The sequence below is a fragment of the Capra hircus genome, chromosome 24, assembly GCF_001704415.2.
Source record: "Capra hircus breed San Clemente chromosome 24, ASM170441v1, whole genome shotgun sequence".
In the NCBI taxonomy this organism is placed as follows: domain Eukaryota; kingdom Metazoa; phylum Chordata; class Mammalia; order Artiodactyla; family Bovidae; genus Capra; species Capra hircus.
In genome coordinates, this window is record NC_030831.1 from 46,464,559 (window position 1) to 46,490,945 (window position 26,387).

Consider the following 26,387-nt stretch of genomic DNA (forward strand, 5'->3'; position numbering starts at 1 on the left):
ACTGCAAGAAGATCCAACCAGTCCATCCTCAAGGAAATCAGTCCTGAATATTCATTGGAAGGACTGATGCTGAAGCTGAAAGTCCAATACTTTGGCCACCTGATGAGAAGAACTGACTCACTGGAAAAGACCCTGATGCTGGGAAAGATTGAGGGCAGGAGGAGAAGGGGACAACAGAGGATGAGATGGTTGGATGGCCTCACCGACTCGATGGGCATGAGTTTGAGCAAGCTCTGGGAGTTGGTGATGGACAGGAAAGCCTGGCGTGCTGCAGTCCATGGGGTCGCAAAGATTTGGACGTGACTGAGCAACTGAATTGAACTGAAGTGATATGCACAACTGAATGCAGCGGCCCTTGGTCGGATAACACTACTAATGACTGTAAAACAGCGGGTGACATTGCTTTTGCCGCTATTACTGCTTTTCTCCCGAAATGACCGCATCATCTTAGCGATGCTCTGTCTCTGTTTCTACCGCTCTTCTCACGGTGCCGCATGCATAAAGCGGTCTTCAGTGCTGACACTGCTCGACTGCTCACTGATTCCAGATGCTGATGCTGATAAGCCCCTGGGGGTAACACAGGTATCACTGAAGATATGATGCTGCATGGCAATTTTATGCTTCCTTGAGCAAACATTTTTTTAAAAACAGAGGCCATCGCCAGTGGGAGCTAGAACTGCAAATGCTACAAACCAAAAACTAACTACTCCTTGTCTTCAAAGCAGTGGAAGAGGCCTAATCCCTTCTGATACCTTGCTTCATGTACTTTGCGATTATTAGAAGTAAAAACACTCTCCCAGAAGTCTGCCCCCAGTTCCTTCTGCTCTAGTTTAAATTGTCTGTCTCCCGGTCATGTGGAAACTGGAAGGCAGTTCTCAGAAATTCCCCTCAAGCTCATCTCACAAAGTGGAGATTCTCTCAAATGTCAGGAAGCATTTAACAGGAGGCTTCCTGCGTGCTATTCTGGATCTGTCAGGAATCCTCTGTTCCTTATTAATTCCTGAATATTCAGGAATTAAGAGGAGAGGCAAGCCTCTCCTGGGGCTGAGGGATCCAGGCATTTCCTTCGCTCGTTTTTCAATACAGTGATAAGTACCCTCTTCCTTCTTGTGAACCATATGGTAAAGTGATTGTTTACAAGTCTCTCTCTCTCTTTAATATGGATCGCCTATATTTTGCAAGTCTGGAATTTTAATCTTTATCTGAGAATAACTGCCTTGTAAGACAGTATTATGCCCACACCATGTTGATTAAAACCCCTTTTCTCCATCAGAGCTTTGGTCCCCATGTCTTTCTTTCTCTCTCTCTCTCTCTGTCTATTTCTGGCTGATTTCCTGGAACACGAAAGCCAGCTGTGTAACCCAGGATATATTAGCCTCTCTCCTTTCACTTTCTCATCATCAACTCTGGACCACCAGGTTCTGGTCCATTAAAGGACCTCAACAATCTTTCAACTCATTCATTCCTTACTCTTGCTGGGTGTATAATGTTGCAGATCAAAGGAACGTTAGAATTCTTTTTTTTTTTTTTTTTTAGTTTTTTATTTTTAAAATTTTAAAATCTTTAATTCTTACATGCATTCCCAAACATGAACCCCCCTCCCACCTCCCTCCCCATAACATCTCTCTGGGTCATCCCCATGCACCAGCCCCAAGCATGCTGTATCCTGCGTCAGACATAGACTGGCGATTCAATTCTTACATGATAGTATACATGTTAGAATTTTTTCTTTAATTGTCACTATCTGAATTTAACCAACAATCTCCCCTTTATGGAGATTTTATGGTCAGGCAGGTATAAGGAAAAGGGGGAGAGAAATAAGCTTTTTCTTTTAGAAAACTGAAGCCTGGATTATACTTTCCCCCCAGTCCTTCATTGCAGGCTAAATCCCGATTACACCTGTCTCCTCAGAATATAAGGCCCACATTCCAAAGGGAACTTCATCCTTCTACTACTCACCAGCCACCTCTTTCCTGCTTCCCCACACCCTCACAAGACAACGCCATTGACATGTGGGAGGGCTCCCAGGTTGAGGGGCCACTGCTGGAGAAGTGGTCCACCCTTGAGCCACTTGCCCTTGCCTCTGGCTCAGAAGGACGGGCTGCTGAAGGCCCAGGCTGTGCCCTGCTCATCCACCCCAAGGAGCTCAGCAGCTCTCGCTGCCTCTCTCCCTTCCTGTTCTGCTTTCCTTCTGTTCTCCACCCATCAAAGAATGTCCTTGGGAAAAGGCCCAGCAGCCGCTCGCTCAGTGGTCTCCTTGACGGAGGACAGCCTGAGGCTAACCAGGCCCAAGCCTCAGGCTGCAAGGGCAAGTTTTTAATGGAAGAGTTTTAGACATTGCCAAGAAGCTGGGAAGATTTGCATGTAGTGGAAGCCAGGGGCCATTCTGAAGGGCAAACCCAACAGAGCTCTGACAATCTGGTTTGCTTCCAGACCAAAAAATTTCCTAGTTCATGGGGTTTCCACTGGGCCTCGGGATGATTCCTTACAGGCACTTAATTTCCTCTAAAGAAAAACATCTCTTTGCCTAAAAGGAATCCCTGTCTCCATTAGAGACACTAATTGCCTCAAATTCCACTGTTGGAGACATATTCTTTAGGTTTAAGCATTTCCTTTTGAGGGTATCTTTTTTCTTTTCTTTGAATACCACATCAATTCACCACTATCTCAAAGTGAATTAGTTATGAACAGTTTCCCCCAAAGTGGCAAGATGACAAGTTGGGGACTTCAGCTAGGGAGAGGGGTTGAGGGAATAGTTATAAAGTTTGACCTCTAGGTATAGTATTTTACAACAGGGCCATTGCAGCAGGCAAACCCACACAATGCCTTCTGTTAGACACATGCCCTTTCCCGCCTCCATTCTGGTCACGTGCCATTTCTTGGGAGGATCTCTTTGCACAGCACTAAGCTATAAGAATGACACAAACCCAGTGGGTCTCACTGTCTGAGTCCCCAAGTTGAGATGCTGACATCTATAACAAGGATTTCAAGACACAGGCCAAACACTGGGCCACTTGCAAATGAAATAAAGCAGCCTATATTTTGGGTAAGAGACCTGAGCTTGCAAACCAGTGTATTTAAGAAATGATGGCTCTTCTCACAGCATAAATCTTAAATCAGAAAAACAAAATTCTTTAACAAGGTGCCTCAAAGCATTTATAGAATGGTGTGACTTTCAGAAGCATTTTTGGAGTTTAGATACCACCAGAAAAGAAATGTCTATCTCTCCCACCAGCAATAATGTACATCTCTAAAATAAGGTGGAATGTCGGAGTGGGATAATCAATCTGAGAAATTCCAAGGATTTGGGGCTGGATTGGAGATTAAGGTCAAAGCATGGAGGTGAAGACTGTGAGAGAGTGAGGAGGCTGGCCACAGACTGACGAGGATAACAGAGCTCTGACCATTGGCTCTGCCGCAACCACCCCAGGCTGCCAGACCGCAGCCTTGCCAGCAGTGGGCCCACGACGCTCAGGACTCAGCCAAATCTTCCTTTCTGATTTTTCCCCACTCCCGACTCAAGACCAACTAGATAAATCCAGATACTCCCCTATCCAATCACTCAACATTCAGAAAACTAACAGCATGGCATCCGGTCCCATCACTTCATGGCAAATAGATGGGGAAACAGTGGAAACAGTAACAGACTTTATCTTTTTGGGCTCCAAAATCATTGCAGGTGGTGATTGCAGCCATGAAATTAAAAGACACTTGCTCCTTGGAAGAAAAGCTATGACCAACCTAGACAGCATACTAAAATGCAGACACATCACTTTGCTAACAAAGGTCCATCTGGTCAAAGCTATGGTTTGTCCAGTAGTCATGTATGGATGTGAGAGTTGGACTATAAAGAAAGCTGATTACCGAAGAATTGATGCTTTTAAACTGTGGTTTTGGAGAAGACTCCTGAGAGTTCCTTGGACAGCAAGGAGATCCAACCAGTCAATCCTCAAGGAAATCAGTCCTGAATATTCATTGAAAGGACTGTTGTTGAAGCTGAAACTCCAATATTTTGGCCACCTGATGTGAAGAACTGACTCATTGGAAAACACCCTGATGCTGGGAGAAACTGGGGGCAGGAGGAGAAGGGGACGACAGAGGATGAGATGGTTGGATGGCATCAGTGACTCAATGGACATGAGTTTGAGTAAACTCCAAGAGTTGATGATGGACAGGAAAGCCTGGCATGCTGCAGTCCATGGGGTCGCAAAGAATTGGACACAACTCAGTGACTGAACAGAATCCAATCAGATGAGCTGCCTCGATTCTAGTTAGCTCTCCTCCAGTTCTCCCATGCCTCAAATAATGCTGCGCTCTGAAGCTTTTCCAGGATCCTGAGAGCCTTTGGCCTCTGCCAAACTGAGTGATGGTGCTCACACTGTTGCTGTAGCAAGCTGGAAAGGTACAGCCTCTGTTCTCATTTGACCTCCGTTTTATTTCCACAATTACATGAGTTCAAATCCCAGCTCCCCTGCTGACTATCTGAGTGACCTTGGGGCGTTAATTACTTCACCTTTCTATGCCTCAGGCACTTTATTTGTTGTGAGTTAATATATATAATTATATTGTTATTATAGCTAATAGAAATATTATTATATGTATATATTAACTCTCTCTATATATAGAGAGAGAGCACTTCCAATGGTGCCTGGCAGGGAGTAGGTGCTCATTGAATGTTAACCATTATTACAATCACTATCAGGGGAGAACAGCTCAGGAGAGAATTCCAGGAGGCAACAGGAGTTGCATAATAAGAGCATAGGAGTGCTAAGAGAAGAGAGGCCAAAACTCTTCTCATCGGATCCCCCCAGACACAAGCTGCATAAGTTGAGCAGAGTTCCCACTCTCACGGACTGCTCTGTCCATGAGAAGAAGCCTCTACCTGGCCGCCAAGAGCTTCAGCAATTTCATCCCCCTCAAGCACCATCTCTCCCATCCTTACCTCTGCCACCCTCCAGATGTACTTATTGAGTGCCCGACACACGCAAGGCCAGAGGTGGGAGCTGTGAGAGCTCAGAAAGGATTCTGCCTGCCAGCTCTAGTGGAAGGGTTTTAGACATTGCTAAGAAGTTGGGCAAGATCTGTGGGAGACGGCAGTGTGGCTTCAGAGGCGAGTGGCTGTGGGTAGGTTGCACAAGCCTTAGGCTTGGGTTCTGGGTCTCTGCCCTCTGATGCTTAAGATATCAGGGGTCAGGGATGGCTTGGAGGACAATGGCCGAACACAGAAAACCAAACAAAACCTAGGACTAAGTTGGGGATTTAATGAAAGACGCAGACAGGTGCTATCTAGAAGGACTAAAGAGGTCCACCAATACTGTCATTACTGATCACTATCTTAAGAGGAAGTAGAACCTAAGGCTTAAGACTGGGGCCACCTGGGTGCATTGTCCAGGGCCAAAGCTTACTGGCTATGGGACCTTTAGCAGCATGACTTGACCTTGCTGTGTCTTAGTTTTCTCATCTGTAAAATGGGGATGATAAAACAGTCCTCACAGAGTTGTAGGTAGAAATAAGTGTGTCAATACAGTCAAAGGGCTTAGAGAAATGTCCAACACCAAATAAGCCCACATCAGTGTCCGTGTTGTTGTTGCGGTCCCCTCAGGTGTTAAACTTCATGAGTTTGAGCATCTTTTCTTCCCAGTGGGACTGTCTCTCTGTTAGGGGAGGCACACTGATTGAAACCGCCCACCCTGGCCAGGCACCATAGTAACCATTTGCATGAGTTGTTTTATGACAGGAGATCCTGATAAGGAATACGGAACTAATAAGCCACCACCAACTGGAAGAGTTCGGGAAAGGTCTAAAGGAGACACCTCGTGTCCGTCCACTTCCCAGAATCCCTCTCGCTAGCATCCATCTTGGCTGAGCGATGCATGTGCCACCAGGAAAGACTCTGAGTCAGAATGATTGGCCAAAGACCACCCGGAAACTAATCCCATCACCATAAAACCCGAGACTGTGAGCCACGTGGCAGAGCTGCTCTCCTGGGTTCCCTTACCCTACTGCTGTCCACCCGGGCGCCCTTTCCCAATAAATTTTCTTGCTTTGTCAGCACATGTGCCTCCTCGGACAATTCATTTCCGAGTGTTAGACAAGAGCCCAGTTTCGGGCCCTGGAAGGGGTCCTCCTTCCTGCAACATCTCCAGTGTCTGAGACAGTGCCTGATATTGGTGTTCAATTGTTTTTTAATATTCGAATATTTTTTTCACTTTTATGCCATCATTTTGAACTTGTAGGCAAGTTACAAAAATAGAGTAGGCTTCTGTGTTCCCTTCAGCCACCTCCCCCTAATATGAACAGGTTACATTACTACAGTAAAAAGAATGAAAGCAGGAGATTCACAATGACACAACGCTATCCACTAATCTCCAGACCTTACAATAAACATTTTACAGTGACAGAAGGAAGGAAGGAAAGAGGGCTATGGGCTGAAGTGATCAAGGATGGCTTCCTAGAGAAGGTAGATTTGTGCTAGCCTTTGAAACAGAAAGGTCTTGCAACAGAGAGAATGGATGAAAGGCATTCTAGGAGGGATGAATCACACAGACAGAGGCGTGGAGGCTGGAAGGCCCCAGGGAATGAGGGGCGAGTCAGAGGGTAGTCTGGCTGAAAGCAGGATGGGGCTGGAGGGTGGAGGATTGGATGTATGGAGGGGCAAAGGGGCAAGGAGCACAGGTCACGTCCAGATACCTGGCCTTCTTCTTGTCCAGCTGCACTTCCTCTGTGCTGCCGTTGATGCCATAGAGGGTCATAAAGATGTTGGAGTCGGTGCCACCGCCCACCACGTCCCCTGTCCACACCGTCATTTCATACAGCACCTGTCCCGAGAGGGATGCGAGTCCTGGGCTTTGGCCTCAACCATCACCCCCAGCGATTTATTATACTTCACTTTTGCTGGGGCAAAAGAAAACGTCCTCCAAGCTCCGCCACTCTGAAAAGAGCCCTCCCACTAAGCAATCGTGAGTGTCTGCAGAGCAAGAGCCAGGTCCCCAGCTGTGCCCGGCTCAGGGCTGGAGAGGAGTTCAGTTTCTGAGAGAGAACACGTGTGGAGTAGGAACATGACCGATCGCCCCAGCATTAACCGACCTCCTTGTTTATAGAAGCCCGACCTAAGTCCGTTCATCCCAGCTGCATGTGTTGGCTACACAGTGGCTTTTGGAGACATGCAGGGCGCCACTGGAACCCCAGGGCCATCCCCGCTGCTAGCTGTGGAACCTGGGCAGATGCCCCGCCCTCTCCAGCCTCTGCCTCCTCTCTGTAAATAGAGACGTGCACCATGCAGAGCTGTGAGAGCCATAGACACCTCGCCTTGGTGCCGACTCTGGGCCTGGCATCAAGGGGCCGCAGCAGTTCTAGGGGACCATCACTCTCACATGTCACGGCCAGCTCACCCTGCGCGTCAGTGATGGGGAGTGTGTCGGGGCTGCTGGTTGAGGGACCTCTGCCTTCTTTCGCTTGTGGGGTGGGCCAGCCACCTATCATAGGTGCTTTTCACTTTAGACTGGAGTTTTGCCCTTAGGCCTGAGGTTTGTGCCAAAGAGGTTGTATTCTCTTTGTCTCTGCCAGAGGAGGTGAGAACAGCCTGCTCCCTGCAGCGTGGTGCTTTCCTTGAGGCCCCTGCCTTGGTTCTTCCTTTGAGGGGCGGCCTCGGGGCAAGAGGGGCCATCTTCACCCCTGATCTGGATTGTCCTCTGGCCCCTGGCCTCTCATGCCACAGCCTCTTGCCAAGTGCCCAGTTAGGTCTCAAAGGTTCAGGAGAGGCCTGCACACACGGCCAAGGACACAGCATGCTGACCATCTCCTTGCATGTACCCAGAGCCAGTCCCTCCTTTCCCCAGGGGCTCCCACACTGCAATATCACTGTCGCAGATGCCGGAGTCCCATCACCAGTTGCCTTCAGATTCAGAACCCGTGTTATTCCTGTCAGTGATCACACCCCTGACGTTGCCCTTTTCAGGCAGCATGGAGAACCTTCACCACCACATTGCAAGGTCAGAAGTAGTATTTCAGGCCTGGCCAGGAGGACACGTTTGCCAGGGAAATAACTGAACTACACTTTGCTTTCCCAGGAAAATCCTCTTAGACCACCTAACAAGGGTGTGTGTGGTGGGCACGGAGCTACGGGAATGAAAGCAGAAGCCTGACCGCTCGGCTCTTACCCAGCAAACTCAGAACAATCAAAGCAAGCGCTCGAGGCCCCGTGGAGACTGGCTCCTTAAGACTGGGCTCGCCAGACTCCTGTCTTCTCCAGGTCCATCTTTTTTCTCTTCTTTACACAGACCCATCTCTTTTTATGCCATAGATGTGTTTCCAGAAAGAGACACAGAAACAGGCTTTTGTAATTCCAGTCTGATATCAAATGTCCTGGGGAGGTGGCCAGTCCAAAGAGCCCTCGGGTTCTTTGTGAAGTGATAAACCTGTGTTCTTTTGTAACATGAATAACTGGGGTGTGAGGGTTTGGATTTCCACAGATTAAAGACCCCAGAGGGAGGTGAGCTGTACTGAGAAGGGGTATGCATGTGCACTGGGGGTGGCACACACACACACACGCACACACACACACACACCTACATGCATGCTGGGAACTGGGTCAGGACAGAGGTCCCCAGAAGAACTGTGTGCTCTCCCCACTGACTGTCTGGCCACAGACGCAGATGGCTGAGCAAGGGAGGGGGTGTCTGTGCTGTAGGAAGTTCGGCTCTGCAGCAGGAAGGAGATGGGCAGGGATCCACACTCCTGCCCGAATAGAGTTTACAGCCCATAACTCAGCCCTTCCTTGTTTCCACATACAGTACAGGCACGGCACGCTCAGGTCCAGGGTGATGTCTTCTTATCTCTGTGGGACAGCTTCCGACCTAAATCTAGTAGCCCGTTGATTTGGATTCAGGAACAGAGATGAGGGCTGGGACCTTCTGTTGACCCCACAGCTTTTCAGAGAAAGAGAAGTCTGCAGGGTCACGTGACACAGAAGCGTCTGGGGCATCAGCTGACCACGTGTCCTTGGGTCTAGCACCCAGGCACTCTGCTTCCTGCCTGGCACCAACCTGTGACTTCATGCAACTCAGCCCAAGTCATTTGGCCAGCTAGAGGTGGAGCTAGGACAGGCACTCAGCACCTGCCTTCTAGCCTTTTCCACTTAAGGGGGACCTTGGGCAGATAGCTCTCACTGCACTGAGACCCAGGGGCTCACAGCATCCCAAAGGCCATCTGTCCCCATCACCAGCCTACTGGTGTCAATGGAACATTCTTTGGAGAACAATGACTCTGTACATCTACGTAGAGCATGCCTTTCATGGACTGTTCATGGTCTCATTAGTTCTCATCAATACCTTACATGGGAGAGGATAGAAAGCATTATTTCCATGTGCTACGTGAGAAGACCAAGGCCCAGAGAGGCCAGATGGCCTGCCCAAGGTCACACAGCTGCAGACAAGAAGACACTTGAGTCTCATGGCTCCTAGCAATGTGGGTCTGGCTGGTACAAAGGGCCGCAGCCATGGCCAGTGCCCCAGGGCTGAGTCTGCTCCTACCCACTTCCATCTCCCCTGCGCTCACCCCCTTCACCTGGCGCTCCCTTTGCCATGCCATGCCATACACACAAACAGGTGCCCCTTATACCTTCACCCCGATGTTCACCACCATGGCATCCAGGAGGTCGAAGACACGGGAGGTGACGCCATCTCCTCGGTCCTTGGCAAGCCAGCAATTGCAGCGCAATATGTATTTGGTCCCCTGGGTGGGCACGGCCAAGCACAGCTCCTCCACCAGCCAGCAGCTCTCGGGGGAGGCCCCGTCATGGCCCAGCTAGGCGGGGACACACCGGGGCTGTGAGGATGGGGCACAACAGGGCAAAAAGCCCTCCCGGCTCAGCATCCCCTCCCCCATTTGCTAGCCACCCCCCCCCCCCGCCACCGCACCGCCCCCCACCCTTTTTCAGCGCTGCCTTCCAGCGTGCTCTACACTCACTGATCCAAGTCCCTCCTGTGAAGGTGGAGAGAGTTTGCAGATGCAATGAAGGTCTCTACTCAGATGACCCTGAGTTCATCAAAAGATTATTCTAGGTGGGCCTGACCTAATTAGGCGAGCCCTTCAAAAGCAGGTGTAGACATCAGAGAGGGAAGACATCACAGAGATTTGAAACAGAACAGATCTTCTCTGAATGGCTTTGAGGAAACTCGTTGCCTGGCTTTGGAGAGGGCCACATGGCAGAGAATGCAGGCAGCCCCTGGCCTTGGTCCTACCACCACAAGGGAACTGATTTCCTCCCACAACCACTGAGCTTAGGACAGGACCCCAAGTCTCAGACGAGACCAGAGCCCTGGCAGCAACTTTTTGACTTCAGCCCAGTGAGACCTTGAGAAGAAGACACAGCTAACCCAGGCCTGGACTCCTGGCCATACATTTGTATGGCCTTAGGTTACTAAGTTTGTAGTGACTTGTTACAGAGCAATTAAACAAAAAAAAAACTAATACACAGACATCCCCTCTGGGTGGGTGGAGAACAGAGCTGGAAGGGCAGGTGAGGCATCCAAGGTCACCCAGCCAGTTGGAGACAGAGGCCAGGAGCTCTTCGTGTGCTGCCTGCTCTGAGCAGGGATCAGGTCAGGCCCGCTCAGCCTCCCACCCGTGTATAGGTCAGCTCCTTCCTTCCCTGGGGGTCACCACCCTGAGGCCCTAGAGCCCAGCACCTCTATCTTCTTGATGACGCCCACATCCAAGCCAGCAACATAGAACTCCTCCACGGAGCCGCAGCTGAAGCCCTTCTTCCCCCGGGGATAGTCCAGCCAGATGCGGTTACTGCGCTCGTCCTCCTGCCCGATGAGGATGACGTAGGCCCGACTGTCGGTGGCTGCGTCCCTGTGCTTCCCCGTGGTGACTGACACGTAGTAGGGAATAACTGCAAGAGATTGTGGGAGCCCAGCCTCATCACAGACCAGGGGGGACCAGGGTGGGCTTGGAGACTTGGAAATGACCTCTGGAGGCACTGATCTCAGCTCCCTGTCTCTGAGACAAAGTATAACAGAGCTTTTCAGACTGATGAGCTATCTGTGGGGAGTGTCTACCCTCCAAGGGGGCTTCCCATGTGGCATGAATGGTAAAGAACGCACCTGTCAATGCAGGAGGCGTAAGAGATGTAGGTTTGATCCCTGGGTAGGCAAGATCCCCCAGGGGAGGGCATGGCAGTCCACTCCAGTATTGTTGCCTGCAGAATTCCATGGACAGAGGAGCCTAGCTCCCTATAGTCCACAGCGTTGCAAGGAGTCAGACATGGCTAAAACAACTTAGCATGCACCCTCCACGGAGTGAGGGAGTTGGTAACTCCCAAATGAAGATCAAAGAGAGATCACTGTGACATCTGAAAGCCCCACTGACCAATTAGCTTAGCTGCACCCAGCACTCGCATGTGAAGTGGGGAGAGAGCAATAACTGCTACCCAAGTACAGGGCAGACGCCTGAGAAGCACACTATGGACGTAAAAATGAGGTTGGCAAAAGCAAGTTCTCATGAAAAGCAGGAATTTAGAGAAGAAAAATAAAACGGTATTTATATGCGTAACAAAATAAATGAAAGTTCTAGAAGGCATTCATTTCCAAAGCAGGTTTTAAACAGCATAAAAACCTGCTCAGGAAATATGCTTAGAGCTCTAGTTGCCCAGCCTGTGTCCATTCTCCTTACAGCTAGGGGTGGTCATGATATATAAGATGTTGGGAAATTTTCTTTTAAAGGGTCTTACTCAACTGGGAGGAACACCTTTTTGCTCCTTACCCTTCCAATTACTCTGCTTGGAATGTGGATGTGATATTTGGAGCTCCGGCTCCAGTTCATCTTGGAACCATGGGCAACTTTTACGATGGAAGCCACCTGGAGGACTGCTAGTTTGGTCAGGCTGAAAGAGCCTAGGACCCTGAATTCGCTGGAGCTGCTGTATCAGTCCTATGTTTCTCTTTGAACTTTTATGAGTAAGAAAAGAAATGCTCCATGTTTGTTACTTGTAGTTACGAACTGAAACAGGTTGGAAAACCTTCTCCTAATTACCATATGTAAAATAGATGATCAGTGCAGGTTTGATGCATGAAGCAGGGCACTCAAAGCTTCATGGGACAACGCAGAGGGATGAGGTGGGGAGGGAGGTGGGCGGAGGATTCAGGATTGGGGGACATCTGTACACCCATGGCTGATTCATGTTGATGTATGGTGAAAACCACCACAGTATTGTAAAGTAATTAGCCTCCAATTAAAATAAATAAATAAATTTAAAACAAACAAACAATAACCTTCTCCCAGCTGACCTTCCTAACAGCTTGGGAGACATTGCCCTGATGAAGTGGATGTTTGGTTATGCAACCTGTAGCCCTTTGAAAATTTTCCAGACTAGTCCTTCCTGGCTGGAATTATCCGCATTGTTTTCTGCCCGTGGCTGTATTTCATCTTTACAAAAAGAACCCCACTAGCCTGTCCACAGTTGATCAAAGTGCTTAATTCAGTTTAGTTCGGTTGCTCAGTTGTGTCTGATGTGCTCTGCATAGAAGTTAAATAAGCAGGGTGACAATATACAGCCTTGATGTACACCTTTCCCAGTTTGGAACTAGTCTGTTTTTCCACATCCGGTTCTAACTGTTGCTTCTTGACCTGCATACAGATTTCTCAGGACGCAGGTAAGGTGGTCTGGTATTCCCATCTCTTGAAGAATTTTCCACAATCTGTTGTGATCCACACAGTCAAAGGCTTTGGCATATGTAATAAAGCAGAAGTAGATGTTTTTCTGGAACTCTCTTGCTTTTTCAATGATCCAACTGATTTTGGCAATTTGATCTCTGGTTCCTTGGCCTTTTCTAAATCCAACTTGAACATCTGGAAGTTCTCGGTTCACTTACTATTGAAGCCTTGCTTGGGGAATTTTGAGCATTACTTTGCTAGCGTGTGAGATGAATGCAAATGCGCGGTAGCTTGAACATTCTTTGGCATTGTCTTTCTTTGGGATTGGAATGAAAACTGACCTTTTCCAGTCCTGTGGCCACTGCTGAGTTTTCCAAATTTGCTGGCATATGGAGTACAGCACTTTCACAGCATCATCTTTTAGGACTTGAAATAGCTCAACTGGAATTTCATCACCTCCACTAGCTTTGTTTGTAGTGATGCTTCCTAAGGCCCACTTGACTTCGCATTCCAGGATGTCTGGCTCTAGGTGAGTGATCACACCATCATGGTTATCTGAGTCTTTAAGATCTTTATTGTATAGCTCGTCTCTGTATTCTTGCTACCTTTTCTTAATATCTTCTGCTTCTGTTAGGTTGATACCATTTCTGTCCTTATTGTGCCCATCTTTACATGAAATATTCCCTTGGTATCTCTAATTTTCTTGAAGAGGTCTGTAATCTTTCCCATTCTATTATTTGCCTCTATTTCTTTGCACTGATCACTTAGGAAGGTTTTCTTATCTCACCTCGCTGTTCTTTGGAACTCTGCATTCAAATGGGTATATCTTCCCTATCCTCCTTTGCCTTTAGTTTCTCTTCTTTCCTCAGCTATTTGTAAGGCTTCTTCCAACAGCCATTTTGCCTTTTGCATGTCTTTTTCTTGGGGATGGTCTTGATCACAGCCTCCTATACAATGAGATGAACCTCCGTCCATAGTTCTTCAGGCACTCTGTCTATCAGAGCTAATCCCTTGAATCTGTCACTTTCACTGTATAATCATAAGGGATTTAATTTAGATCATACATGAATGGTCTAGTGGTATTCCCTACCTTCTTCAATTTCAGTCTGAATTTTGCAATAAGGAGTTCATGATCTGAACCACAGTCACCTCCTAGTCTTGTTTCTGCTGACTGTATAGAACTTCTCCATCTTCGGCTGCAAAGAATATCATCAATCTGATTTCAGTACTGACCATCTGGTGATGTCCATGTGTAGAGTCATCTCTTGTGTTGTTGGAAGAGGAGGTTCTCTTGGCCAAACTCTGTTAGCGTTTGCCCTGCTTCATTTTGTACTTCAAGGCCAAACTTGCCCGTTACTCCAAGTATCTCTTGAATTCCTACTTTTGCACTCCAGTCGCCTATGATGAAAATGACATCTTTTTTGGTACCACTTTACCTGCTGTTAATTCCTTCTTGTGCGTTTTTCATTTCAGTTATTGTATTCTTCAGCTCTGATTGTTTCCTTTTTATATTTTCTAGTTCCTTGTTAAAATTCTCACTGTGTTTGTCTTTGCTCTTCCCTGGTCCAGTTAGCATTTTTATAATTAATGCTTTGAACTCTTTATCTGGTAAATTATTTATCTCTGTTTTATTTGTCATTTTTCAGGCTCTTTTGTCTTGTTCTTTCATTTGAAACAAATTCCTCTGCCTTCTCATGCTGCTTAACTTCCTCTCTCTCTATCAAATTAGGTAAAAAAGTTTCTTGTCCTAGTCTTGAAGGGGTTTCCTTGTGTGGGAGCAATCCTATTAATCTGTATGTATCCAGTGGCTTTGGCAAGACAGCTGGATCTGGAGTCAGCACAGGTTGCGTCTTCCCCTCGGATGTGCTGGCAACTCTCACCGGGGTGGGAAGTGGGGCTGGAGATGGAGAGCCTGGAGCCAGAGCCAGGTGTGAGCCAGGGCTTCTGCAGTGCTCAGTGGCCAACACTGCCCTACTAGGGTTGGGGTCAGGTCCAGGGCTGCTGTTGTTCATCGCTCAGTCATCTCCAACTCTTTTCAGCCCCTTGGACTGCAGCACGCCAGGCTTCCCTGTCCTTCACCGTCTCCTGGAGTTTGCTCTCCCAGAGGTCTAGCATGCTAAGGCAGAAGTCCTGAGGGTCAAGTTCAAATCAGTTCTATTTCCTCTAAGTGTGTGTACTTCCGTATCACTTTCATCCTAGAAGGGAGTAGTGTTGCAGTGAGAGAGGTCAGAGTGGGCCCCTGGTGTGGCCAGGGGCATGCACTGAGGCGGTCCTGGTATATCAATTAGAGCTTCAGTGCACTTTTGATGCATCATCTCTGCAAGTGCCAGAAATGGCCATGCTCACCCCATTCAGATGAATTCCAGGTCCCAGTGGTCTCTGTTCCCCACAATCGCACACTCTCCTCAGCTATGACAGACTTCACCCTAGCGGAGCTGTGCTGGAGCTGAGTGGTGGAGTGGGCAATCAATGTGGGAAGTGGGCCAGGGGTCCCGGGCAGTTTCAGTCTGCTTCTTCCTATTTGATCCCAGGAGTAAGCATGCCTGTGTGTGGAATCTAGGTTTCTTACAGCCCTCCTGTAAGTCCCACAGATTTTCAAATCAGTTACGGGGAGTCATCTCCTCAGTATCAGACCCAGGGCAGGGGTGCCCAATGTGTGGTCCCAACTGCTCACTCCCCAGGGAGGATCTCCTAGCCTGTGTAATCCCCGACTCTTCTAAGTTCCTTCCTAAGGGCACCAGTCCCAACCCGATCACTTCTCTTCCCTTCCTACCTGACTCCACGTGGCTCTTTCTCTCTTCCACTCTCCAGCTTGTTTTCAGTGAGAGCGGTTCCACATGTAGATGTATTTTTGACATGTTCATAGTGGGAGGTGAGCTTCATCTTCTACTCTATCTTCTTGATCTCCTCCCTCTTAAATCCTTAATTTCTTATATTCCCTGGACTAAAGTTGAACTGTGGGCCAAAGTCAAAGATTTTCCCAAAGCAACCAAAGATCCTTACAGATCTGAGGAGGGATTTAATATAGCCATTCAAACTCATCAACCTGGCTTCTCTAACATGTCAGCTAGTTCATATGCTTGGTGGTAAAGGCCAGGCCCAGCACCAAATGCAAACTATTAATTGGGAAAATCCTAAAAGATGTCTAGAATCACAACTGGGAGTCCATCCTGCTATCTCACTATAGAAATACCTTGAAGATATTGCAGGTTCAGTTTTGGACCACGGCAATAAGGCAAATATTGCAATAAAGTGAGTCACATAAATTTTTTGGCTCCCCAGTGGATATGCCACCTGATGCAAACAGCCGACTCATTGGAAAAGACTCCAATGCTGGGAAAGATTGAAGGCAGAAGGGAAAGAGGGCGATGGAGGATGAGATGGTTGGATGGCATCACCAATTCAATGGACATGAACTTGGGCAAACTCCAGGAGATGGTGAGGGACAGGGAAGCCTGGTGTGCTGCAGTCCATGGCATCACAAAGAGTTGGACATAACTTGGTGATTGAACAACAACAGTGTGCAATAGCATTATATCTAAAAAATGCACATGCCTTAATTTAAACATACTTTATTGCTAAAAAGTGCTAACCACCATCTGAGCCTTCAGTGAGTCATATTTTTTCCCCCAGTGGATGATCTTGCTTCTATGCTGATGACTGCTGACTGACCAAGGCAGTTGTTGCTCCAGCCTGGGGTGACTGTGGCAATTTCTTAAAATAAGACAACAATGAAGTTTGCTACATCAACTGACTCTTCCTTTCATGAACAATTTCTCTAGTGTATAATGCTCTTTGATAACATTTTACCCCCAGTAGAACTTCTTTCAAAATTGGAGTCAGTCTTCTCAGACCCTGTCACTGCTTTATCCACTAAGTTTAAATAATATTCTAAATCTTTTGTTGTCATTGCAACAATCTTCACAGTATCTTCACCAGGAGAAGATTCTTTTTCAAAAAACCACTTTGTTTACTCATCCATATAAGCAACTTCTTGTTTGTTAAAGTCTCATCATGAGATGGCAGCAATTCAGTCCCGTCTTCAGGCTCCACTTTTATGCCTAGTTCTCTTGCTCTTTCCAGCATATCTGCAGTAACTTCCACTACTGAAGTCTTGAACCCCTCAAAGTCATCCATGAGGGCTGGAGTCAACTTCTTTCAAGCTCCTCTTAATGCTCATAATTTGAACCTCTTCCCGTGAACCACGAACACTTTTAGCGGCATCTAGAATGGTGCATTCTAGAGGTTTCCATTTTACGTTTCCCAGGTTCATTAGAGGAATCACTATCTATAGAAGCTATAACTTTATGAATTGTATTTGCTAAAGAATAAGATTTGACCGTCAAAATTACTCCCTGATCCATGGGACGCAGAATGAATATTGTGTTAGCAGGTATGAAAACATTCATCTCATTGTACATCTCTATCAGATCTCTTGGGTGATCAGGTGCCTGGTCAATTAGTAGTGATATATTGAAAGGAATCTTTCCCAAGGGGGAAAGGGTGGGATGGGATGAATTGGGAGATTGGGATCGACACATATCCACTATTGATACTATGTATAAAGTAGACAACTGATGGGAATGTACTGCAGAGACAGGGAACTCTACTTAAAGCACTGTAGTGTCCTAAATGGGAGGGCAGTCCAAAAGAGAGGGGATATATGTATGCTTTTTGCTATGCAGTAGAAGTTAACACAACATTGTAAGGTAACTATACTGCAATAAAATTTTTAGAAAGCCATGATATCAAATCATGTATATGAATCAAGTTTTATAAGTAAATATATAGCAAAAAAGGGGAAGCTTGAAATAGTGCAATAATCACCAAAATGTGACACAAAGACAGGAAGTGAGCAAATACTGTTGGAAAAATGGCACTGATAGACTTGCCCCATGCAGGGTTACCACAAACCTTCAATTTGTTGAAAAAGAAAAATCTGTGAAGCACTATAAGTGTATTACTTGCTCAGATGTGGCTGATTCTTTGTGATCCCATGGACTGTAGCTCACCAGGTTCCTCTGTCCATGGAATTCTCCAGGCAAGAATACTGGAGTGGGTTGCCATACCCTTTTTCAAGGGATCTTCCCAACTCAGGGTTTGAACCTGGCAGATAGATTTCTTAACCATCTAAGCCACCAGGGAAGCCCAGAAGTGCAATAAAGTGAAGTGCAAAGAAAAAAAATAAAGTCAAAACGAGGTACGCTTGTATACGATCAGCCTCAGGCAATCACTTGGTGACTTCACTGGGCAATTCCTAAGGCTTTTCCAAAGTCTGTTGATTGAAACAAAATTCAGGCTTGCACACAAAAATCTAATAAACCTGCTCATAACTATTACAATTGATTTCAGATGATTTAATCCCCCTGGGTAACTTTTAATTTTATGTTTATTAATCGTTAACAGGGACCGTTTCCTTCCAGAAAAAAAAGGCCAGGATGGAATGGGAAACTAGGTCTACTCCAGGTTATTTAACCTGGCACACCTCTAATTTCTGCTGTTAGTGCAAAGAGCCAAGACACTGGAAAAGAAATTGCTACACATTTTAAGTGCTTTAGACACTGTCAGCCCTCCAAATAACCTCTCCAAATGATAGTCACTCAACCATGTCTGACTCTTTTCAACCCTATGAACTGTAGCCCTCCAGACTTCTCTGTCCATGGAATTCTCCAGGCAAGAATACTTGAGTGGGTTGCCATTTCATTCTCCACGGGATCTTCTCAACCCAGGATTGAACCCAGGTCTCCTGCATTGCAGGCAGAGTCTTTACCATCTGAGCCACCAGGGAAGCCCAGATAGCCTCTCCAATGTCCTCTCAATTCTCTTTGGCAGGGCTCACCGAAAATACAGGGGCTCGTCCCAATCCTCCCACTTAATGGGCTTGGAGAAACATTCCCCCAGTTTGGGAATGAATCTCATCTAGTCCTAAATGTCACCAGAGCCACACTCCCAAGGCTCAACCCCAGTACTAGAACAGCCCCTGCCCCACACTATTAATCAGTTCAGATAGTGGAGATTGCTAATGAACCTCGAGAGGTTCCTGTTTCTGAACCTATTTCCTTTTGTTTAGGCCCTTTGAGAGATACATGTCTTTTTCTTCTTAGTGCCCCTGTCCCTATCCATTGATTAGGCCAAGACTTCTTTCAGAAGTATCACGTTGGAATTTCTTTCTCCTCCAAAGCAGAAATAATTCTAGGACTTGACAGTAGTCATCAAAGCAGCCCACCAGATGAGTTAAACGACTTCTTTTATTTGTTCTGTGTCTGACAGTACTAGAGATGGTTCTGGAAACTGATTCTTTGTCCCAGCTGAATCAGCTACCACCCTCCTTAAAGGCAAAATCCTTAACTGATACTGGAAAAATTCACAGTGCACCTCCAACCAAGATTCAAACAGACTCTCAAAATCTCTTCTCAGAGTTAATCAATGTCCTGTAAATGAAGAACCCTTCCAGGCACAAAGTCAATAACAGAAGATTACAAAGCTCAAGGCTTCATTCTCTCTTGTACTGGCTTCTGTAACTCTCCCATTTTGCCATCAGACAATGTAAGAGTCAAAGGTAAAGAGGTTTCTCCTGAACCTCAAGCAATAAAAACAACGTAATCCTTCAACACCGTATTGTTCTTAACCCTCAAATGCTACTACTATCCATCCCCACTGGAGCAAATTCTTTACTGTAACTTATTTACATAGTGCATTCACTTAGTACTGCAGTAGAAGAAGCTGCTGCTGCTGCTAAGTCACTTCAGTCACGTCTGACTCTATGCCACCCCATAGACGGCAGCCCACCAGGCTCTGCTGTCCCTGGGATTCTCCAGGCAAGAACACTGGAGTGGGTTGCCATTTCCTTCTCCAGTCAGTACCTTTATGCATTCACTCCAGAAGAAAAAAATTCACCTGGACAGTAACGCTTCAGGGTTTTACTAGAAGTCCTTCTTATTTCTCACAAATCCTGAAGCCTGATCTGGATGATAAAAATTTCCCTAGGGATCTACTTTGGTGCACTATGTGGAGGATTTGTTTCCTTGCTCTCCTTCTCAAGCTTCCTTTTAAGAAGACAGTATCCACTCGCTAAAGCTTTTAACCTTGAAGGGACATAAGATTGCCAAAGAAAAGTTGCAGTTTGCCTCAGTCCCTAGTTTTCACATGTAAGACATCTGATATCAGAACAAGAGTTATACCTAGTTCCAGACAGACTTCACAGTGTCCTAAATTTCCCCAAACCCCAAATTAAGTGCTGACTGCTAGGTTTTCTAGAGCTACTTTGTTATTGCGAAAATTGAATTCCAAATTTCTCTCTTATGGTCAAACCTATGTTTGTTTTACTAAACAATAGTAACACTGACCTAATATTATGGGATGGAGAAGGAAACGGCAACCCACTCCAGTGTTCTTGCCTGGAGAATCCCAAGGATGGGGGAGCCTGGTGGGCTGCTGTCTATGGGGTTGCACAGAGTTGGACATGACTGAAGCCACTTAGCAGCAGCAGCAGCAGCAGCAGCAGCAGCAGCAGCAATATTATGGGAAGAAGCAGATGACATATCTTTTAGGGCCTTAAAGGAGAGTTTGATGAATCCACTTGCCCTTGGGCATCTCAACGGTCAGATTGTCTTTTCCCTTTTGGCATATGAAAAGGAAGAGGTTTGTGTGTGTCTTGGGGTACATGCCCTAAAACACAGGGAGAACCACTGGCCCACAGGGTATGACAGCCAGCAATTGGAGCCTGCGCCAATGGGATACCCCCTTTGCCATAGAAGCTACTGCCTTTTTGGGTAAGGGCTACCAAAAAAATCCTTATGAGATCTTGAACCATTTTTGTGCCTCATGCAGAAGCTCTCCTGAATTCTCATCACACTCAACATTTTTCAGTCAGCTGTCTCATTTCCCATGAAGTCCTTTTGTTAACTGCTCCTGACATAACTCATTTACATTGTAATATCCTTAACCAGGCTACTCTTCTCCTCTCCATGATGAAGTCCCTCTCTACTGATTAATGCTGACGGGTCACCTCTTGACTCTCCTGACGCTCTTCAGGAAACTCTTTCGGGTAATGTTGACTTCTCATGGTTCACTGATGGTTCCTATGCAAAAGGTGACAATGAGAAATATTTTGCTGGGTGTGCTACTGCAACTCCTTTGATGATGTTACTTTAGCCCTATGGTACACATGGTTACTCATGAGTGATCTCAAGAGGTTTCCAGTCCTACACAGACTCATACTTCAGCCAAAGACAAAACTGCCAGTATTTATACTGATGGTAGATATGCTTTTGGAATAACTCATGATTATGGAATGTTGCGGAAACAGCATGGCTCCTTTACTTCCAGTGGAAATAAATTTTTAAATGGCCCCTATGTTCAGGAATTATTGGATGCAATGTTTTCACTTGCAGTTTTAGCTATTAATAGATTCAGAGGCATTCTAAACTTGACTTGCTGGAAGCTAAGGGAAATCACCTTGCTGACATTTCTGCAAGGAATACTGACCTTAAAGGAACTGATAGCAGTCGAACTTTTGTTCCAGTTCAAAGGGATATTTCCCCCAAATGATAACTTAGTAAAACTAGCTAGAAAAGCCCAACAGTTGGCCTCAGAAAACAGAAAAACAAGATTGGAAATTCAACAGTTCTTGGTTTGATAAAAAGGAGAAAGCTATTTGGTTTGGACCAAACAACAACCCAGTCTTACCAGAGAGTAAAATCCCCACTCCTTACCACTGTACCTGCATCAAACCATTGGTCTACTGGAGAAATGATAGCATCCATGAATCAATACTAGTGAGGAAACATTAACAAGGCCACAAAAGTGCTTACCTCACTCTTCCACTTCTCTGAAACACAATTCAGGAAAATCTGCTTGCATTGCTTCTGGACATTGTAAACTTACTAATGGACCTTTTGAGGTCTGGCAAATGGGTTTAATACAACTTCCTACATCTCATGGAGATAAATATCTTTCAGTCATGGTCTGCATGTTTTCACACTGAATGGAAGCCTTCCCTAGAGACAGACTACTGCCTCTTCTGTGGACAAAGCCCTTTTGGAAAAGATTACACCTACTTGAGAAACTCCTCTCAGACTTCATAGTGATTGAAGAACTAATTTCACTAGTCAGGTACTGTGATGTGTGTGCATGCTAAGTCGCTCAGCTGTTTCTGACTCTTTGCAACCCCATGGACTATGGTCTAACCATGTTCCTCTGTCCATCGAATTCTTCAGGCAAGAATACTGGAATGGGTAGTCATTCCCTTCTCCAGGGGATATTCTCAACCTAGGAATCGAACCCAGGTCTCCTGCACTGCAGGCAGCTTCCTTTACCATTTGAGCCACCAGGGAAGCCCAGGTACTTTGACAAGTCTGCACCATTTGGCTGGTTTTAATATACTTTAATTGTGCTAACCACCCTCAATCCTCTGGTTTAGTCAAATGCACTAACAGCATTATTAAGATTCAATGGCAATTTCTGTAGAAACCCTCCAAACACCTTAGCAAAAAGCACTGCCATTGATTCTTCTAAATCTTAGACCCACTCCTTCTGGAACTCACCAACACACACCCTTTAAGATGGTCACAGTACACCCAATGTACTTGGCTTCTGCTTTTCCTGATCCACAACTGATAAAAGGAGAGATACTCTAATACAATTTCTATTGAAAATAATCATGTTATTTGTAGAGCAATCTTTTCATGGTATGCTCTTTGGAGACAAAGATCTTAAGCATTATGCCTTGTGACCTGGATATTTTGTTTATTGGAAAAGACTATCTTCAATCTTGCTGGAAAAGCTCCTGGGAAGTACTGTTAACCAACACTTGTGCTACCAAACTCCAAGGAATAGACTCTTGGATTCATATGACAAAGAAGGCAATTAAATCCTGATTGGACATGTACTTCATCCAGTCACATGAAAGTAATTATTTCCTGGAACTGAAGCATACAACATCTGATGAAACAGCTTTCCCAAGATATCCAGATCAGGTCTGTCAGAAGTGTGTTTCCAAACCTCTGATGGAGATATAAAGCTTCAGGTAAACTCCAGAGTCTATTATTTTGGTAACATGGACTTTGGATTAAAAGAATGCCTGAGATTTCTCCCTCCTTCCTTGTTACTCAAATGCGATCTCATTAGGTTTCCAATCTGTACACTTTCTCTCCAACATGGGACACTATAACCAGGAAATGTCCTTCCAGACACTGAGGGACAAAAAAGCTGCTGAGAAGTGAAAACCTGACTCATCAGTGATGCTTTCATAAAAATAACTCCATCAAGAGGAGAAAAAAAACAACACACAAACAAAAAACTTCTGCTAAGTCATGTCCAACTCTGTGACCCCAGAGACGGCAGCCCACCAGGCTCCCCCGTCCCTGGGATTCTCCAGGCAAGAACACTGGAGTGGGTTGCCATTTCCTTCTCCAAGGCATGAAAGTGAAAAGTGAAAGTGGAGTCGCTCAGTCGTGTCTGACTCTTCGTGACCCCATGGACTGCAGCCTACCGGGCTCCTCTGCCCATGGGATTTGCCAGGCAAGAGTACTAGAGTGGGTTGCCATTGCTAGAAACTTTAATTAAATAGTCAGGAAACCAGAAGGGGGAGCTCTCATGCTCTGCGACAACAGACAGAGCCCAGGAAAGACTCTTCTTCTATCCTGGCAACAACTCAGCCAATGAGAAGCTGTGGACTCTTGGTTTACTCCAGCCTTCCCAACTTCCTTTTCTCCTCTATGAAAGAATTCTCCCTCCCTTGCTCTGTGGGGACTTGCATGTAGTTTGACCTGGTTGTAGACTCCAAGTTGCAACTCTCTGCTGATCCCAAATAAGCTCATTTTCACTAGAGAAGTAACTTGCAGTCTATGTGTGTTTTTGGTCAATGTCTCTCACTTCACACAGCTGTTGTGGGGATGGAAATAGCATGGAGGAACCTGTGTGTAAACTACAAAATGTTACATGTAAGTGAAATGACGGGGAGGTTAATACACGGCCTGTCCAGGAATAGTTTAAACACAATTCCATGTGTCTGCCACCACTTTGACTAGCTGTCTACTTGGCTTACCTGGGCCCTCCTGAACATAGTCAGCCATGGGCCCCGTCACTGTGGCGATGTCGATGTCGGCCATCTTGGAGCTCAGGGTGATCTCCCAGAAGTCAGCGGGGCTGCTGCAGTTGCTGCTCCGGTCCCCGGTGTACTCCTGTCAGGAGGAGCACAACCGGGGCCCATTACGCCTCTGGCACCTTGTTTTCCGCGGAATCACCCCAGGTGCCCCACCTGCCTTTCACGCACCTTCTCATAAAAGAGCCTCTCCAGCCGCCCGTCCTCCTTCTTCAGGGACAGCCAGCGTCCACACAGGAACAGGAACTCATCCTCGTTGGTGTCGTTCCAGATCTCCACCTTCTCCACGTACCAGTCTGCGCACCACTTGGTGTTGTCGTGGCGGAGCTTGATCTTGTAGATGACGCCCAGGTCCGCAGCCTCGATGATGAAGGTGTCGGCCTGGGAGTCCAGATTCGTGGATTTGGGTGGGGGGCCTCTCCCTGCCTCCACCTGCTCCAACCTCATCCATCTAGTACCTTTCATCCCCCTTAATTGCTGGGCTGAACAGACCTTCCAGGCTGGAGCCCTCCAGGCCCAAATCCCCAACACAGAGAGTTTGATATTCCAAGGCCTTGCTTCCACAATTTTCCTGTTTTACAGTCTAGCTCCTCTTGGGATAAGAAGACATCTTGGACATGCTGAGTTATGCAGAGTATTGGCTTGAGGTCAGCTAGGACGCTGGATGGTAAGAGCTATGGAAGAGGTGGTATCTTTCTGAATAATGAAAGGGGCCTTGAAATTCCCAGGGGGAAGCTAGCAGTTGGAGGAGCCAGTCCGGGCTACAGGAGAGCAGAGAGGGGAGAGGCTACATTGCAGGCCAGGCTGGGGAGCATAAGGCATGACAACTAGACTGTGAGTTCATGAGGGATTTTGTGGGGGTGTGACATAGGCCCTCCTCTGTGTCCCTGATTATATCTTTCATGATGTGATATTGTATTCTTGAGTGCTTGCATTCCTTCAGGATTGCCCAGTGAGATGTGGAGTTCTAGGTTTGGGGTAAACTGGGGTCAAAACAGCTGGCAGGAGCTTGGGGAAGGAGAGGTGGGAGAGGTGACCCTGAGTGACACCCACTTTCCTTCCAAAAAACATGCTACATCACTGTACTGAGAGCTGGGAACCCAGGGATAATAGGATGCCCTGTGCCCCTCCTCAGGACAGCCCAGGTGGTGGTAGCAGCCACCTGCATGAGGACTAGGGCCGGGGCTGGCAGGACTTGCCTGGTGGTGGCGTTAAGCTGAAGCTGGGCCTTCCAAGCACCCAGGGCAAGTCAGACTGCAGGCTGAGGTAAGTGCAGGTGAATAGTGTGATCCTGACGGCAGGTGTGGACCTGTGCAGGCCTTAGAGTGCTGGCAAGTGGCTGAGCCCACACCCTACGACATGGCAATTCCACTTTGCATCTGTCCTGGGGGGACACCTTCATATATACACAAGGATGCTTCAGTTCAGTTCAGTTCAGTCGCTCAGTCGTGTCCGACTCTGTGACCACATAACTGCAGCATGCCACACCTCCCTGTCCATCACCAACTCCCGGAGTTCACTCAAACTCATGTCCATAGAGTCGGTGATGCCATCCAGCCATCTCATCCTCTGTCATCCCCTTCTCCTCCTGCCCCCAATCCCTCCCAGCATCAGAGTCTTTTCCAATGAGTCAACTCTTCGCATGAGGGGGCCAAAGTACTAGAGTTTCAGCTTTAGCATCAGTCCTTCCAAAGAACACCCAGGACTGATCTCCTTTAGAATGGACTGGTTGGATCTCCTTGCAGTCTGAGGGGCTCTCAAGAGTCTTCTCCAACACCACAGTTCAAAAGCATCAATTCTTCAAACTCTCACATCGATACATGACCACTGGAAAAACCATAGCCTTGACTAGATGGACCTTTGTGGACAAAGTAATGTCTCTGGTTTTGAACTACAGGATAATTGTTTACAGTGGAAAGTTAGGACCCACCTAGGTGTCCAGTGTTGGGGCAACAGTAAATAACCTTGGCAGTGTTGTACATGGAATGTTATGTGTGCAGTGGTTACAAAGAACAAGCCAACAACATCCGTGTCTGACTATCTTGACAGAAAGATTTCAAAGGAACCCCATTGACTGCAAAAAGCACCCGTATAGGATGATACCTTTTATGTAAAAAGTTAAAGCCACAGAGCAGCGTTATATATTTCCTCTGGGCATATGTGCACGGATGCAGAGAAAAGCCTTGGAAAGACCTGGACACACTAGAGAGTGTGGACCATTCTGGAAACTGGGGCCCAGAGGAACTTCCATGCAGGCTGACGAGGCAGGCAGTGAAGATCTGGGAATCCCTTGATGAGTCCGAGTGAGAGAGTGACTCTGCCATCTTTGGATGGATTAGCTGGGGAGCCTGGAGGGTAGATTGGATTTCAGAGGTCTGGTGCAGGGCTCCCCAAGCAACGTATGATAAGGGAGGTGTGACAAAGCTGACCGGGCTGATTTGAGGGTCTTTTAGAGAGAGACTCTCCAAGGCCAGGTGACTGACTGGATATGGGTGGGAGGGAGTTCTGACAGAGAGAGGGGTGTCGAGGTGACTCCTAGATCTGGAGCAAAGGATTAGAGAAGCGGAAGCTTTCACATACTCAGCAGTGAACAAAGTCCAAAATCATCAGTGACCGAGCCAGAAGC

At 46.8% G+C, this 26,387-nt stretch overlaps 1 protein-coding gene across 1 annotated transcript in view; it reads right to left on the bottom strand.

The window, feature by feature from the left end:
• The window catches only part of LOXHD1 (lipoxygenase homology domains 1), a 198,479-nt gene that overhangs the window by 33,554 nt on the left and 138,538 nt on the right, over positions 1 to 26,387 (bottom strand). Inside the window, exons 30-33 of the mRNA XM_018039819.1 lie at positions 23,933 to 24,142; positions 23,705 to 23,840; positions 10,689 to 10,897; positions 6,691 to 6,818 (exon numbers count right to left, since the gene is read on the bottom strand). Of these exons, the coding sequence (XP_017895308.1) occupies positions 6,691 to 6,818; positions 10,689 to 10,897; positions 23,705 to 23,840; positions 23,933 to 24,142 (683 nt within the window). The remainder of the gene's footprint in view (positions 1 to 6,690; positions 6,819 to 10,688; positions 10,898 to 23,704; positions 23,841 to 23,932; positions 24,143 to 26,387) is intronic.